At 46.3% G+C, this 16,242-nt stretch overlaps 1 protein-coding gene across 1 annotated transcript; it reads left to right on the top strand.

Moving 5' to 3' along the window:
* On the top strand, nucleotides 1-11,847 carry LOC143534226 (oil body-associated protein 1A-like). The gene is made up of 3 exons (XM_077028765.1): nucleotides 1-452; nucleotides 1,178-1,581; nucleotides 11,612-11,847. Exons 1-3 carry the CDS (start codon nucleotides 316-318, stop codon nucleotides 11,797-11,799), a joined length of 729 nt encoding a protein of 242 aa, XP_076884880.1. The 5' UTR covers nucleotides 1-315; the 3' UTR covers nucleotides 11,800-11,847.
* Nucleotides 11,848-16,242: the final 4,395 nt, after the last annotated feature.

Below are 16,242 nucleotides of genomic sequence, written 5' to 3'. Positions count from 1 at the left end.
CGAACAATTTGTCCAAGTAAACCGGCTTCCACGTGTCACACTCTTTTCCACGTGTCCACCTCTTCCGACAATTCCCGAAGAAACAGTCAACAAAAAACAGTTGTTTGACCATATAAGCATTTAAGGTAATACAAGACACGTCCCATACCACGTGGCGAACACAACACGCCACCTATGTCCACCCCAACGCCACCTGTGAAACCAAAACTACAAACGTCAGCTAGTCATTTACATTCTTCGAGCTTTAAGAACCCATCCATCAACCTCACTTATCAATAATCTTTGTTCATCTGATCCGATCTTTAGACTAATAAAATGGACCCTGTTCACGCAAATGTCGTCAAAGACGTCCCCGGAGAGAAGACCAAAATCGGTACCTCTATCGTCGACACCGCCGCGTCCACCATCCAATCGTTTGGTCCAACCAAACAGATCCATCAACACCTATGCGCGTAAGTCTAAATTTATTTATATTATTATTAGTGTGACCCCAAGATGTATGAATGTAAGACAAATATTGTTATTTAAGATCATCGATAGGTAATGAATTCATTGAATTGACAGTTATTTTGAAATTAAAGAAAAAAAACGACAAGATTATGGAAGTAAAAATATTCTTGCATTTATTGCTCCTACTGTGTTCATGCTCATTTTAATTCTTATTGTTTTTCTACTTATAATTTATGTAAAAACAGATCGTCAAAATGATTAATTACGTTTGATGAAATTTGGCTATAATCAGCGATATTCTATGAGATTTGAGATTATGATAAGTAAGAAATCAATTTATTACTTATCATATGTTTAAAAACTGCGTACGTCCAAATTTACGTTATCAATCGTATTACTTATCACGTGACCCCAGTGTTATAGAACTCGCTAGGCCTTGATCGAAAAGACTAGGATTAATAGGAGTTGTATTGAAATTTATATGTATCAAATTTTATATGTAAGATTTTCAATTATGATCAAATAGTGATCCATGGGTGACTAGTTGGTGGGCTACCGACTAACGACTAATCGGCTTACCACCATGCGTAACGTAGTTTTTGAAAGAGACTTTGCTTTGCTATTCAAAAAATTGCTAGCGGTGCAACTTCTTGTCTTTGTGTCTTTCGACGTAAAAGCTACTCTTTAATTAATTTAGTAATTACTGATTTTATTAATTCTGGTTCAGGTTTCACTTTTACGCAGATGACATGACTCGACAAGTGGAAGCTCATCACTACTGCGGGCATCTGAACGACGAAGTGAGGCAATGTTTGATCTACGACAGTCCCGATGCAGATGCACGGTTGATTGGAGTGGAATATTTAGTGACTGAAGAATTGTTTTTAACTTTGCCTGATGAGGAGAAACCGTTGTGGCATAGCCACGAGTATGAGGTGAAGAGTGGTGTGCTTTTCCTCCCTGGTGTTCCCGGTCCGGTTGAACGAAAAGACTTGGAGAAAGTGGCGAAAACGTACGGGAAGACGATTCATTTTTGGCAGGTGGATAGAGGTGATGAATTACCACTTGGTTTGCCGCAGGTGATGATGGCTCTAACGCGAGATGGACAACTCTACCCTAACCTTGCTAAAGGTATTGTTTCCTAACAATATGCATTTTAATGTTTACAACTTTTATTCATAATATGTAATTTAAACTAGGACCATTGGCCGAATATACTTTTTAACAATTTAAAGTGACTAATGACACTCCAAACACTTGTTTTTGTTACAAAGGCAACCTTTGTTAAGGACGAGCATACTTTGATAGTGTAGGGTTGCCCTTGTAACGTCGGTGAAAGTTGTGAGTGATATTCATATTGCCATTTTGAATCATTATCCATTAATGGGTTAAGAAAATCATGGCCGGCTTAATGAATGTGGAGGCCTAAATCAAAACAAGATTTTGAGGCCTTTTTATAACAGTTGTTAAGAAAAAAATTTTGATTATTACAAGTTTTGAACTCATAACCTATACTTTATTAACAACCAAGCCTACCACACCAATACATTACTTTGAGTTTATCATACCCATTATAATATATCTATATATAATGTTTTTTTTTATTTGGATGCCTTAACTGAGTGGGGGTCTAAAGCCCTAACTTGTTTTCGCTGTCGCACGAGCCACCCATGAAGGATATAGATTATTAAAATCCCATTTAAGAATTTGCAATAACTCGATTGCAGCGAAAGTGGAAGCTTAGACTGAGGTTCACATTGTTATTATGAATTGTTATCGGTTTACTTGGGTATGATCTAGATTATTAAAATTATGTAAGTTTAAATTGTTGTTCACATTGTCGTTTTGAATTATTTTCGGTTATTGGTTAGGGTTTAACCGTGACAGAACCAAAAAATGTTAACCAGGGGCGCAATCATTAGGTCATGTTCTCTATGGGCTAAACTAGAGGGTCATAATTATGTTTTCTTCTACAAAAATCTCATTTTTTTTATATATAAAAATCCAATAAATTCTCATGAGGAAAACTAGAGGGTCATAATTATGTTTTCTTCTACAAAAATCTCATTTTTTTTATATATAAAAATCCAATAAATTCTCATGAGGAGGCCAGTGGACCCTCTTGACCCCATCTGGTTCCGCCGGAACCCCTGGGGTTAAGTTACTTAAATCCTGTTACATTGTTACGAATTATTGTCGGTTAATTGGTGTTGTTCACATTGTCATTACCGACTACTATCGGTTAATCACATTGTCATTACCGACTACTATAGGTTAAATAAATATTTTAGCCTATGAAAATCCAAATGTATCAGTGAAGAGGTAGGTCCCAGCAGAGCCCAGTCGGACCCGCAAGACTCACCTTAAACAGGGACGTCTGCGCAGAGACCAACTGGATCCGCAGGACCAACCATGCTCAGAGACGTGACGTCCTTACGCGCAGTACGCAAGCTGGTCCCGCAGGAAATGCCTCCCAATGGTGAAGGACTCCGCCTGTCCCCGCAGCCTCGGATACAAGCCATTAGGGAAGGCCACCCGCGCAGCATGGCTACACGCACAAGGCACTTAGCTCTCGTTCAGTGTCACCTGAAGGAATGAGCCAAGCCGGGAGCAATCCCGCACAGAGGCGGGAGGGGGAATACTCCCGCCCAAATAAGCCAGTCCGTATACTGAAGGATCTTTTACTGTACCTGACGAGGTACAGACAAAAGATCTGACCAAGAATGCGACAGCTCACTGACAGCAGCATGGCAGACAGCACGCCACAGCACTGTGACCAATAGCCGCCGCCTACCCACCAACTCCTGCCATACCACGTGCCTAGCCTGTAGTTGGCAGAAGAGGAAGAGTGCACGACACGCATGCTCTGTGTCAGCCGCTACCTATCCACCACTCACAGGCAGGGCACGTGCATAGGTTACAGTTGGTAGCGTGTTGGGCCGGCTAAACCTCTTGGAAACCTACCTTCGGCTATAAATACCCCAATGGTATGATCATCTTACAACATCTTATCTTATCATATATACCTGATATCTGCTCTAGCAATCTCTTAATATACTTTTATATTTAAAGAGCAATCTAGTCTGATTCTCACGCCGGAGGGTGGTCACAAGGAGGAACCCCCCCCTTCTCAGTGACGAGCTCACGGTGTCTGTTTTGTAGGTTATCAGAAGAACCATCTTCCAAGGGTCTAACCCCTCGTGGGAAACAGCTCTCCAACCCCCAGGTTACCAGTAATCTGCCCGGGGTCTGGTTAGTGTTTCTTCATTGGCGCCATCCGTGCATAAAGCTAGAACTTCATTTTTCTCCAGTTTTTTCAAACTTCTAGAAAGATGGTTAAAGAAACTCCGGTAACCACAACCCCAGCTACTGGAGGGAATACCGGCAACACAGTTTTTACAAACACTACCCCGGTTACCCAAGCCGGGGCAAGTGAAGTAAATTTTACGAACACTACCCCAGTTACCCAAGCTGGGGCAAGTGCAGTAAATAATCGCCCACTGGGATTCACCGATACCCAGTTTGAAAAACGAACAAGACTCCCCCGCCAAACTCTCGATGAAGTTAAGGCATGGGCGGAGGCACGACAAAAGGAATTCCAAGCTGAGTTGGACGAACGCTTGCGTTCCGTCCAACAGGCCGACGAATTCGAAGAATACTTGGACAATGACTCGGAGGAATCCGACTCCGACGCGAACCCTCGCCATAGGGCAAAAGGGAAGCGTAAGGAAACGGACTCCCAACCGAGAAGGCATTTTGGACAAACCTTCAAACCAAAAAGCACAGGTGGAAGTTCACGAGACTTCTCCAAAACGTTCAGACCGAACGTTGCAAATGCGGGAACGTCCAAATTTGCAAGGGACATTGCGGAAGCAATTGCCCCAAAAAGTGCCAAACAAATGCCCAACATAGGCACTTATGATGGTATGTCCGACCCAGACGACCATTTGAACAGGTTCATAGCAGGGGCAACCGTCAGCAACTGGACGGAACCCACGTGGTGTTACATGTTTCAAATGACGCTGGTGGGGGCTGCTAGGGTTTGGTTTGATCGTTTACCGGTTAACCACATTTACGACTGGCCAGACTTCCAGCAGAAGTTTAGCCAACACTTCAGCCAGCAGCGAAAGTATACCGAGGAGCAATGGACAATCCTCAAATGCATACGGGAAGAAGATGAATCTCTGCCAAACTTCATCACTCGCTTCAACTCAAAGAAGTTAAGTTTGGGCAATATCAGCGAGGATCTTGTTCGCGCAGCCTTCATCCAGGGTGCGCAGGACCCAGAGCTTATCCGCACCCTAACGGGTAAAGATGGAATGCCATCCACATGGGATGGCATCATGACAGCAGCCAAACGCTATGCGGAAACGGAGAAGCAACTGGGTAGAGACCTTCCGCAGAGCACAAACCTTTACACCCAGAGGACGAGAGAAGACAACGTCCTCACCGCCCGATTGAACAAAAAACGGAAGCAAGGCATTTGGCAGTCAAGGGTAAACTTTGACACCTCATCCGGCTTACAGCACCGATTGGGTGAAAGGGATAATGTAAAGCTGCACCGGAACTCCAGATGGACGCCACTTACCAAAAGCGTCACTGACATATTTGCTACTGAAGAGCTCCCATGGCCAAAGCCTCCAGTAATCCGACATCGTCACGATGCTGATCGGAGCAAGTACTGTGACTATCACAGAACAAAAGGCCACAACACTGAAGAATGCATAGACGTAAAAGACATGGTCGAAACATTCGTCAGAGATGGGACGCTCGCGCACCTCGTGGCGAAATAAAAGCTAAGCAGGCAGGCAGGTGCGTGTGGAACCATGGCTGGGGTAAACACGAATAAAAAATCAGCTTCAATATGGAGACTACATGCTGCGTAAAGAACGAGATCCCGAAACAGGTGCGTGTCGGCTCGATGGCACTCCTGTCCCAACATGGAAGGGAGTTCAATTACACAGTTTGCATGTAATCAATTCCAATTTGTACAGAAAAGGCCAAGAGCCACTTCTAATGGAAATGATTCTCTTTCAAACGTCGAAGCTGATGATTTACATTTATACTTTTGTACACACTAACATGCCGGTTTTCACCGCATAATTACAAAAAACGTCATTGCATGGGAAGGCGGTCCTACCCGCACGAACCCAAAAAGCATGATAAACCTTCACGCAGGTCAGTTGAAGGGGAAAAAAGTTACCATATGAAAGTGCTGGTCTATCCGCATGAATCATTCGAGGGAACTGCACCAACCTATCAACAACCGCGCGTGGGACGGTTCAAAATTCTTAAGAGGAAAAGGTAAACCTATACGCAGGTCAGATATGGGTAAAGTTATGCCATCCTACTAAGTGCAAGTGACGGGTCTACCCGCACAATCACGAAAGAGGAAGCAAAACTTCACACCTATTATCAGCCACGTTCAAAGGTTAACTTATCCTCAACAGGCAAACCTTCACGCAGGTCAGTTGAAGGAGAAGAGTTCAATTATTCCATTAAATGAAAGTGCCGGTCTATCCGCATGAATCATGAAAGGAAAATGAACACTAACCTATCGACAACCGCGCGTCGAACGGTTCAAAACAAAATTCTTAAAAAGATAAGAAAAACCTACACGCAGGTCAGGTATGGGTAAAGTTTTGCCATCCTACCAAGTGCAAGTGACGGTTCTACCCGCACAATCACGAAGGAGGAAGCGAAACTTTAACCCACTATCAACCACGTTCAAAGGTTCTTATTCTAAACACTTGGAAAATTGCTATTTTAAACTAAGTATGCAAGTCATAAGTTTATAAAGCAAAGAATCCAATGAAAGGAATAACAATCGTATATTTCAATGATATATTACAACAGTGGCCGGGTAACTACCCGCCTAAAAGAAATCTATACAAAGCTAAGTCTATCCTAGCAGTGGGAAGGGATCTTCAGGATCAGGCTTCAGGGCCACCTCCGCTTGGACCAGCACCGTCAGAGAGCGGCTGCCCAAGGAAAGCCTTAAGGATGTTTAGCCCATCATCAGCAGCAGCAGCTTCATTCACCTTCTCCACCACTGGATGCGGGAAGGCAGCGTACTGGTTCACAGCTTGGTCATAAGCAGCTTCAGTATTAACATTGAATAAAGGGAAGTTGGAGGGCGGAAAGCCTCTCTCAGCAAACCCTAGACCAAGCAGGAAGCCAGTCTTCTCCCCATCCTCATGAGAAGCGTTGAGGGCTGCGCTCATCGCATCGTCATAAGAGGTCTCTGAAAGGACCCGACGCACAACCTACAAAAGAATACAAGTTAGAACATTTTCTAATTACGAGCGGAAAGCGTAAAGAAAAAGATAAAGATACCTGAGGCAACGCTTCTCGAAGCAGCCATTGGAGGGTAGCTTGACTTTCTTTGTAAGCACGTTCGGCTCCGCTTTTATCAAGGTTGGCAAGTTGAACTTCCTTGGCGGCAGCCTCTTCGACGCTTTTGAGTTTCCTTTCAGTGCGGTCAAGCACCCCCCTCTGGTCAAGGATCTCCTGCAGCTTCTTGGCATCTTCCATTGCCAAGGCGTCATGAGCATGCTGAAGAGCCTTTAATTTGCATTTAAGCTGCTCATTCTCTTCGCGAAGCGGCTCAGCAACAGCTTCAGCCTTGGCAGCCCTCTCAGTTGAGTTTCGCGCAGTCTCCTTAGCCAGCCGAAGCTGTTCATTCACAGCTTGGGCAGCCTTGGAGCGGGCCTCGAGTCGCGCCTGGACTTCAACCTCGAGGGCCTTGAATGCTCTCTCCTTCTCGGCGGCGGCAGCGGCCAACTGCCGGTTCTCCTCCCGCAGAGCCCGCGTCTCAGATATTTCTTTGGCGCGAGCTGCTTTTAACTTGTCGTTTTCACGACAAAGCAGCTCGACGCGGGGCTGCATCCGGGCTTGGAGAACCCGAAGCTCATTGGTTAGCCTACCCTCCTGGTAGCTAGCCATGGCTTCCCCCAACGCACCATGAGGAGCAGCGTGGCGAGCCCAATCCACGCACTCCACAGGGGTGCGAAGGGTTGTTCCTCGGCGTATGTTCCATCTTGGAACATACACTTCATTGGAATCCGACACTGCAAAAAAAAAAAAAAACAAAGGCAGTTAGGAAAAGAAGACAAAAATATACAAAGGAAAAAGAACCCTACGTACCTGTAGGGTCAATAACAGGCCGATAGCCGCCAAACCCATCACCTGAACCTAAAGGAAATCCATCCAACAGGTCAGGCAGATGGGAAGGTGGCATAGATCGGCGGGAAGCCCGGCGCGTACCTGATGGTCCGGCCGTCGGTGCCGGTGGCGCAGGTATAGTGGCAGCCGCTGTGGTAGCCATTGTTGGCGTCGCCTCCTCAGCAACAGTAACCGCCGGCTCCGTGAAAGATGCTGTAAAAATTGCACTCACGGCCGGCGGAGACACCTCAGCTGGAACAGCCTCAGGAAGGCTGGAACCAACGGAAGCAGGCGCAGACGCCTGGGTCGACGCCTCGGGAAGGCTGACCGAGCCTTCCCTCATTGGCGGGGGAATACTTGCTCCAACTACACCCGGGAATGCGTCAACATCCACACCTGCACAAGCAAAAGTGTTAGAAAAATTTATTTGAAACAACAAATCTAGACAAGAATTATGGGGGTACTTACGGGGTTTCTTGAGCTTGAACGTACGGACGAGCGGGGGCGAAACCGATGGAGCCGGCCTCTTGACACCGGTAACCGTCGTCGTCGCTGCCTCCCCGGAGGTAACAGCTACAGCCTCCGGAGCGGTGGTCTCCTCACCACCGGGCTTCCCCGCCACCTCTGCACTATCTAACTCCGAGTCAGATAGGACTACCGGGTCGGCCGTAGAGGCCACCTTCTCCTTGCCTTTCCCGACGGCAGCCTTTTTCTTCCGCACCAGTGGAGGACCTTCTGCGGATTCCTCAGAAGAAGAAATGTCAACTCCAGCAGCAGGCACAGCATTGAGAGGTTCAGGGTAGAAGATCGGCTTACCTGGCCGTCGGTGGCTCAGGATCTCTTGGCCTGGCGGGTAAACCTCCACGAACCGACCCGCGGTCTGCTCTAAGATGGGCAACTCGTTCTCGTCCAGAGCACGAGTACCCATCCGCGCGGGACCATCTTCCTCCCGCGGGTTCAGGAGCGACTGAAGATCGTTCCCCTCTGAAATCAACAAGAAAGTTAGAAAAAATCGAAGTCAGCAAAATGAAACAAGACGTACCATAAGGGACAGAGTTCGAACCATATTCAAGGACGATCGGAACCTTATCCGCATTCGCCGCCTTCCACACCCGGCTCATCCCCAGCATCACCATCGCCGACTCCGGAAAACGGAAAACCGGGGACTGGACCCGGGATATCTTCGAGAACCATTCCGCCTCCTCGTAGTTGAGGGCGGGAAGCTTCGGAAGCGCCTGGCCATTCTTGAACTTCATGGCGATGGGGATGGCGCGAGCGGATATGAAGAAGAACTCTCTTCTCCATGAGCGAAGACTCCGCTCGGTGGTACAAATCTTTAAACCCTTGATACGGGTTGTAAGAGTGTACCACCCCTGGATGCACCTCCAAGTGTAGAAGGTCATCAGACGGTCAACGAGGGGCTCAAGGCCCAGTATCCGGCACACCCACTCAAAGTGCCGGACCTTGGCAATGGCCATGGGGTGCACCTCTGTCAGGTGCACACCGTGCCTCTCCAGGACACGGTACACAAACTTTGTCAACGGAAACCTAAGGTTTCCGTAGACAAAGAATGCAGCATAAACCCCGATCTTGCCACTAGGGGCATCGTACACAGTATGGTGGGGTTCAGGAAACTCAGGCTCGAGAGACTCGAGCATGAACTTCCTGACGATATACTGGTACAGATCGACAGGAAGAGAGCACTGGCATTCGCCAGCAGTCTTCTGGTCATCAGCATCATGAGAAGACATGGTGGAAGAAAGATGAAAAGAGATTTCAGGGTAATGCTTTACTGAACAGAAAAATTCGCCGGAAATTACTTGAGAAGAAGAGATGAAAGTGGAAAGTGTGAATTGCAAATAACCCTCTCCCCGTTTATATAGTAATCGCAATTAATGCGATGAATTTAATACGGAAGAAAGAGAAATCAAAGGTGCAATGAAACTATGACGCGTGGCAAAAGCAAGCTGGCAACATCTGTCACAAGGACGTATGCCAGAGATTTCGCGGCTACGCGCCCGAAATCCCGTGCCCACGCGCCTGAAAAAGCAACTGGAATGACCACATAATGTCATGTCGCCATAACTTCTTGCACGTCCTGACACAGTCAGAAGAAACCGTCGCACGACGTTTCAGAGGTTTGGACTGTTATCTTTTCACCAACTCTTCGAATTTCAAAATTCAAAATTTGAAAATATTAAAAAGTAAGCGGGAAAATACCCCTTACCCCTTGGCAAGCAAGTAACCGTAAGACGGATGCGGGTACAGTGTTAAGGCAAAACCCTTCACATACCTAGCACCCGCAGGGAATTGAAGCCAAGAAAACCTTGGTGAACGAGTAACCGTAAGACGGATGCGGGTACAGTGTTCAGGCAAAACCCTTCACATACCTAGCACCCGCAGGGAATTGAAGCCAAGTACCTCGGCAACCAAGTAACTATAACACGGGTGCGGGTAAAGTGTAAAGGCAAAACCCTTCACATACCTAGCACCCGCAGGGAATTGACGCCAGGAATACCTTGGAAGTAAAGTAACCGTAAGACGAGCGCAGGTACAGTGTTAAGGCAAAACCCTTCACATACCTAGCGCTCCGCTGGGAATTGAAACCAAGAAGGATCTTCTGGGCAATGCTTGCGGAAACGGAAATAACATCCCCGCATAGCGGGAACGTCGAGAACTACGTTGTTTGAAGCTCCAAGATGGAATTGGTGGTCTTAACATAATTGATCACTATGTTCAAAACTACCAAAACCTCATGGAAAATACATACAACTGGGACTCAATGCTCCTGACTTGCGAGGAGGTTACAGACCTACCCGCATCATACCCAAAGACCAAGCAGGAAACTCGGGCATTTCTGCAAGTGACAAGGACTTCCGCGGAAAGAATCCCCATGGAAAACCTTACAAAACCCCTTTTCAAAACCCTTTGCTCAAGTCCAAAAGTTCACCTCACTTTATTAAACACTCATGAGAAGAACATTGGACTGGGGGGACTTGAAGAGGTAGGTCCCAGCAGAGCCCAGTCGGACCCGCAAGACTCACCTTAAACAGGGACGTCTGCGCAGAGACCAACTGGATCCGCAGGACCAACCATGCTCAGAGACGTGACGTCCTTACGCGCAGTACGCAAGCTGGTCCCGCAGGAAATGCCTCCCAATGGTGAAGGACTCCGCCTGTCCCCGCAGCCTCGGATACAAGCCATTAGGGAAGGCCACCCGCGCAGCATGGCTACACGCACAAGGCACTTAGCTCTCGTTCAGTGTCACCTGAAGGAATGAGCCAAGCCGGGAGCAATCCCGCACAGAGGCGGGAGGGGGAATACTCCCGCCCAAATAAGCCAGTCCGTATACTGAAGGATCTTTTACTGTACCTGACGAGGTACAGACAAAAGATCTGACCAAGAATGCGACAGCTCACTGACAGCAGCATGGCAGACAGCACGCCACAGCACTGTGACCAATAGCCGCCGCCTACCCACCAACTCCTGCCATACCACGTGCCTAGCCTGTAGTTGGCAGAAGAGGAAGAGTGCACGACACGCATGCTCTGTGTCAGCCGCTACCTATCCACCACTCACAGGCAGGGCACGTGCATAGGTTACAGTTGGTAGCGTGTTGGGCCGGCTAAACCTCTTGGAAACCTACCTTCGGCTATAAATACCCCAATGGTATGATCATCTTACAACATCTTATCTTATCATATATACCTGATATCTGCTCTAGCAATCTCTTAATATACTTTTATATTTAAAGAGCAATCTAGTCTGATTCTCACGCCGGAGGGTGGTCACAAGGAGGAACCCCCCCCCTTCTCAGTGACGAGCTCACGGTGTCTGTTTTGTAGGTTATCAGAAGAACCATCTTCCAAGGGTCTAACCCCTCGTGGGAAACAGCTCTCCAACCCCCAGGTTACCAGTAATCTGCCCGGGGTCTGGTTAGTGTTTCTTCAATCAGCTACGTACTTCGATTCATACTAATTGTGTTGAATGATTGCAGATGTGGAGTCTAAATATGGTGTCTCCTTCCAGAAGGAAAAGGAGAACAGGGCGTACATGGAGGGTTTAGCCCACGGAATCCACCCGAAAGCGAATGCAGCAGGGGTCGGGCTCAAAACTGTGTTACGGGAGGTTGACTGCAAGCCTTCCTCCGACCCACCGCCATCTGTTCCTAGGGTTTTCGTTTGAAGTTGGCCAGTTTAAAATCTTTTCAAGAACTCAGTTTTAGAATAAAGATGCTGATGCCACGAGTTTATCAAGATTACATACATCATTATGCATAGTTACAGGTTTGATGTTGGCCAGTTTAAAATCTTTTCAAGAACTCAGTTTTAGAATAAAGATGCTGATGCCACGAGTTTATCAAGATTACATACATCATTATGCATAGTTACAGGTTTGATGTGGTTTCTGATTTCTGTAGAATAAGTAGGAAGTGTAATAATTCGAGTATATCAAGAACTTGAAATGAATCAATTCATGCAAGCCTCCAAACACACTATAAATGAACTAAACACATACACGTATTAAATGAACTTGAATTGAACACGAACACACGCATATGAAAGAAAATAAATGAACACTGGACTAGCTATTTTTTCTAAAATGGTTTTGATAGATATATATTGGGCCTAGAATGCTACTCTATAGTCTACACTACAAACCGAGGCAAACAGGCCTAAAAGAAAGCACAATGGCTTCATCTCTAAATGGGTTGCTTAACCCAAAAGAATTCATCATTTATCCATGGAATCTTGATCTATTTAATATCTTCTGAGGATAATTGCGGTTTTCGTCGTCGTGGTTGACCAAATATTCGGTTTTAGTCAAAGAGTTTCAAATATGCGGTTTTCGAATAGTTTTGTTTTCACTTGCAATTAAATCCGTTAACCCCGTTAACTATGGTCGTTAAACCCATCAATGTACCCCTCACTAGCTAAGCTCATTGTTTAAAATTTAAAAAGAGAGCTCGACTAGGCGACTCGCGTACACCCCTAATACAACTTGTGACGCGAGCTTAGCTGAATGTTTGACTCTTTCACGAGGGTTAAAAATAGATCGTTTATGAGGTTTAGAAATTGAGCTTGACTCGTTTACACCCCTATATATAACTTACGAGCGTGTTACGAGACACGCGAGCTAAGCTCAATGTTTGACTCATTTATACTTATATATAATGTTTGTTTGTTGATTATAATGTTTGTAATATGCTTAGATTTTTTATGCACAATCTAGGCTTTGGTCATGTAGACTTAAATTGCAAAAAGAAAAACATTTAAGGGAACACCAATCATATACAAATCTATAAATCAAATACTGATTTCAATGGTTCAGTTTGATGTACCGTTCTACTTCCTAAAAACGATACCGATGTTGATGTTATTAGTACTTGTGCTTTGGTACGATGGGACATATCGGAAAATTCACTTCAATATGATTGATTGTATATTCCGACAAACATTTTAAGGACGATCTATCATGTCCCTTTCCACTCATTTCTTTCTTTCTTTGATTCGTATGGAAGTAATGCGAAATTCAATGCTTCAAGTACTCTCATCATTTTCATTTTACATTTTTTTATATTTCTTAGCAAATTAATAAAATGTGTCAAGGATGTTTATAAGATCTTGTTAATCAGTTTTTGTTTTGTGTAATTATTAAGTATAAACGTTTTGAGGTATAACAAAGACCAATAATGATAGACATTGTACATGGTTAACGATGTTCAAATATACGAAAACCTTGAATCATAAAGTAACTGAAGAGGTAGGTCCCCACAAAGCCCAGTTGGACCCGCAAGACACACCTTGAAGAGGTACGTCTGCGCAAAGACTAACTGGTCCCGCATGACCCACCATGCTCAAAGATGAAGACCTTACACGCAGTAAGCCAGCTGTTCCCGTAGGAAAGCCTCCCTTGGTACAGTACCCTGCCTGTTCCCGCAGCTATGGGTACAAGCCAAGAAGGAAGGCTACCCGCACTAACGGTAAGGCTACACGCATAAGGCACTAACTCTTAACTTCAGCAATGTCACCTGAAGGAATGAGCAAGGCGGGAATATTCCCGCCCAAAAGAGCCAGTCCGTACGCTTCTGGAAGATCTTTTGTACTATACCTGCCAAGGTATGGACAAAATAGACAAGATCTGACCAAAGCAGCCCATGAACCAATCACAGGGTGATAGCTCACCGACAATAGTACGAGGAGGAGCACGCTCTAGTACAAAATGTCACTATCAGCCGCTGCCTACCCACCAACTCCCATCGTGGCACGTACATAGCCCATAGTTGGTGGAAAAGGAATATTATACAGCTGGCCGTACCTGCTTGGAAACCTACCTTCGGCTATAAATACTCCAACACCTTGGAACGGTATCGGCATCTCATATAATCTTATCTTTGGCTATTTCTCTCTATATACACTTATATTCAGAGCAATCTAGTCTGATTCTCACGCCGGAGGGTGGTCACAAGGAGGAACCCCCCCCCCTTCTCAGTGACGAGCTCACGGTGTCTGTTTTGCAGGTCAAGAAGAATAACCATCTTTTCCGGACCTAACCCTCGTGGGAAACATCTACTTAACCCTAAGATTATCCATAATCTGCCGGGGTCACTTAGTGTTTCTTCATTGGCGCCATCCGTGCATAGAAGCTAGGACATTCTTTTTCAGTTTTTTCAAAACCTCTGGAAAGATGGTTAAGGTTACTCCAATGACAAGGCCGAGTGACCAAGAAACTCCGGTAACCACAACCCCAGCTACTGGGGGGAACACCGGCGAGTACACGATTTTTACGAACACTACCCCGGTTACTCAAGTCGGGGCAAGTGCAGTAAACAATCCTCCCCTGGGATTCATTGATACCCAGTTGGAGAAACAACAGACGAGGCTCCCCCGCCAAACACTTGATCAAGTTAAGGCTTGGGCGGAAGCACGTCAAAAAGAATTCCAAGCTGAGTTGGATGAACGTTTACGTTCACTCCAACAGGCTAATGACGAACTCGGAAGCACTCGACAACAGCTCAACATGAGCAATGATTGCGAGTATTCGGATGATGAGTGGGAAGAATCTGACAGTGACACAAACCCTCGTCATAAGACGAAAGGGAAGCGTAAGGAAGCAGACTTCCAGCCGAGAAGAAATTTTGGAGAAACCTTTAAGCCAAGGAACGCGGAGGGAAACCCGCGTGACTTCTCCAAGACTTTCAGGCCAACTGTTGCAAATGCGGGAACGTCCAAGTTTGCGAGGGACATTGCGGAAGCAATCGCCCCGAAGAGTGCCAAACAGATGTCCAACACCGGCACTTATGATGGCATATCCGACCCAGACGATCACTTGAACAGATTCATAGCGGGGGCAACCGTCAGCAACTGGACGGAACCCACGTGGTGTTATGTGTTCCAGATGACGCTGGTCGGAGTGGCCAGGGCATGGTTTGACCGTCTACCGGTCCACCACATCTATGATTGGGCAGACTTCTAGCACAAGTTCAGCCAACACTTCAGTCAACAGAGAAAATATACTGAAGAGCAGTGGACGATCTTCAAATGCGTTAGATAGGAGGATGAATCTTTGCTAGACTTCATCACTCGCTTCAACTCAAAGAAGCTGAGTCTGGGCACCAAAAGTGAAGATCTCGTTCGCACCGCTTTCATCCAGGGCGCCGAATACCCAGAGCTTATCCGCACACTGACGGGTAAAGATGGCATGCCATCCACATGGGATGCCATCATGACGGCAGCTAAACGCTTTGCCGAAACGGAGAAGCAACTGGGTAGAAATCTTCCCCAGAGTACAAACCTCTACACGCAAAGGACCAGAGAGAATAATGTCTGCACCGCCCGACAAAACAAGAAGAGGAAGCTAGGTATTTGGCAGTCAAGGGTAAACTTTGACACCTCATCCAGCTCTAGCCCTCTATTAGGCAGAAGGGATAACATGCACCCATCAAACCGAAACCCCCGATGGACGCCACTCACCAAAAGCGTCACGAAGATATTTGCCACTGAGAAACTCCCATGGCCAAAAGCTCCAATGATCCGGCAGCGTCATAATGCGAATCAGAGCAAATCCTGTGACTTCCACGGGACAAAGGGCCACACCACCGAGGAGTGCACATCTTTGAAGGATGTTGTCGAAACATTCGTCAAAGATGGAAAACTTACACACCTTGTGGCATCAATCAAGAATGGAGGGAGGAACGACAATCGGTACAAGGGCAATGGACGAAAGCCTGTTGACATCAGCATCCACATGGTTCATGGTAACGTCAGAGGAAGAAAACGACGAACGACAGAACCATGTGCGTGGAAGGAAGCTGAAGTGCGCTTCCCGAGAGTTCCAGGAGGGCCCAACAAAGAAGGCCCTATAGTTATCAAAAGCCAGCTAGGGCACTACATCACTTCCCGCACTCTTGCTGATAACGGTGCTTCGTCAACGGTCATGTACAGGCAGTTCTTCGACAAGCTAGACGACGAAGACAAGGAACGTCTGGAAACGGTATACGCCTCGATGGAAGGGTTCGATAGCAGCACAAATACCCCCCTGGGTATCCTATCTTTCCCCGTCACTCTCACGGACGGGAAACACTCCCGCACAGAAGACGTGGACTTCGTCGTAATGAGGAAGCCACAC

The sequence above is a fragment of the Bidens hawaiensis genome, unplaced genomic scaffold (assembly GCF_021521415.1).
Source record: "Bidens hawaiensis isolate Kalapana, Puna unplaced genomic scaffold, B.hawaiensis_p1.1 tig00010124_1, whole genome shotgun sequence".
NCBI lineage: Eukaryota > Viridiplantae > Streptophyta > Magnoliopsida > Asterales > Asteraceae > Bidens > Bidens hawaiensis.
Note: the sequence above shows the minus strand (reverse complement) of the source record. Positions and strands in the feature narration are given on the sequence as shown.

Excerpts from the sequence above, each read along its gene's own strand:
- LOC143534226 (XM_077028765.1), top strand. The coding sequence starts at position 316 with ATGGACCCTGTTCACGCAAATGTCGTCAAAGACGTCCCCGGAGAGAAG. Across the intron at positions 453-1,177 it reads ATCCATCAACACCTATGCGC|GTTTCACTTTTACGCAGATG; the intron begins GTAAGTCTAAAT and ends ATTCTGGTTCAG. Across the intron at positions 1,582-11,611 it reads CTACCCTAACCTTGCTAAAG|ATGTGGAGTCTAAATATGGT; the intron begins GTATTGTTTCCT and ends GAATGATTGCAG.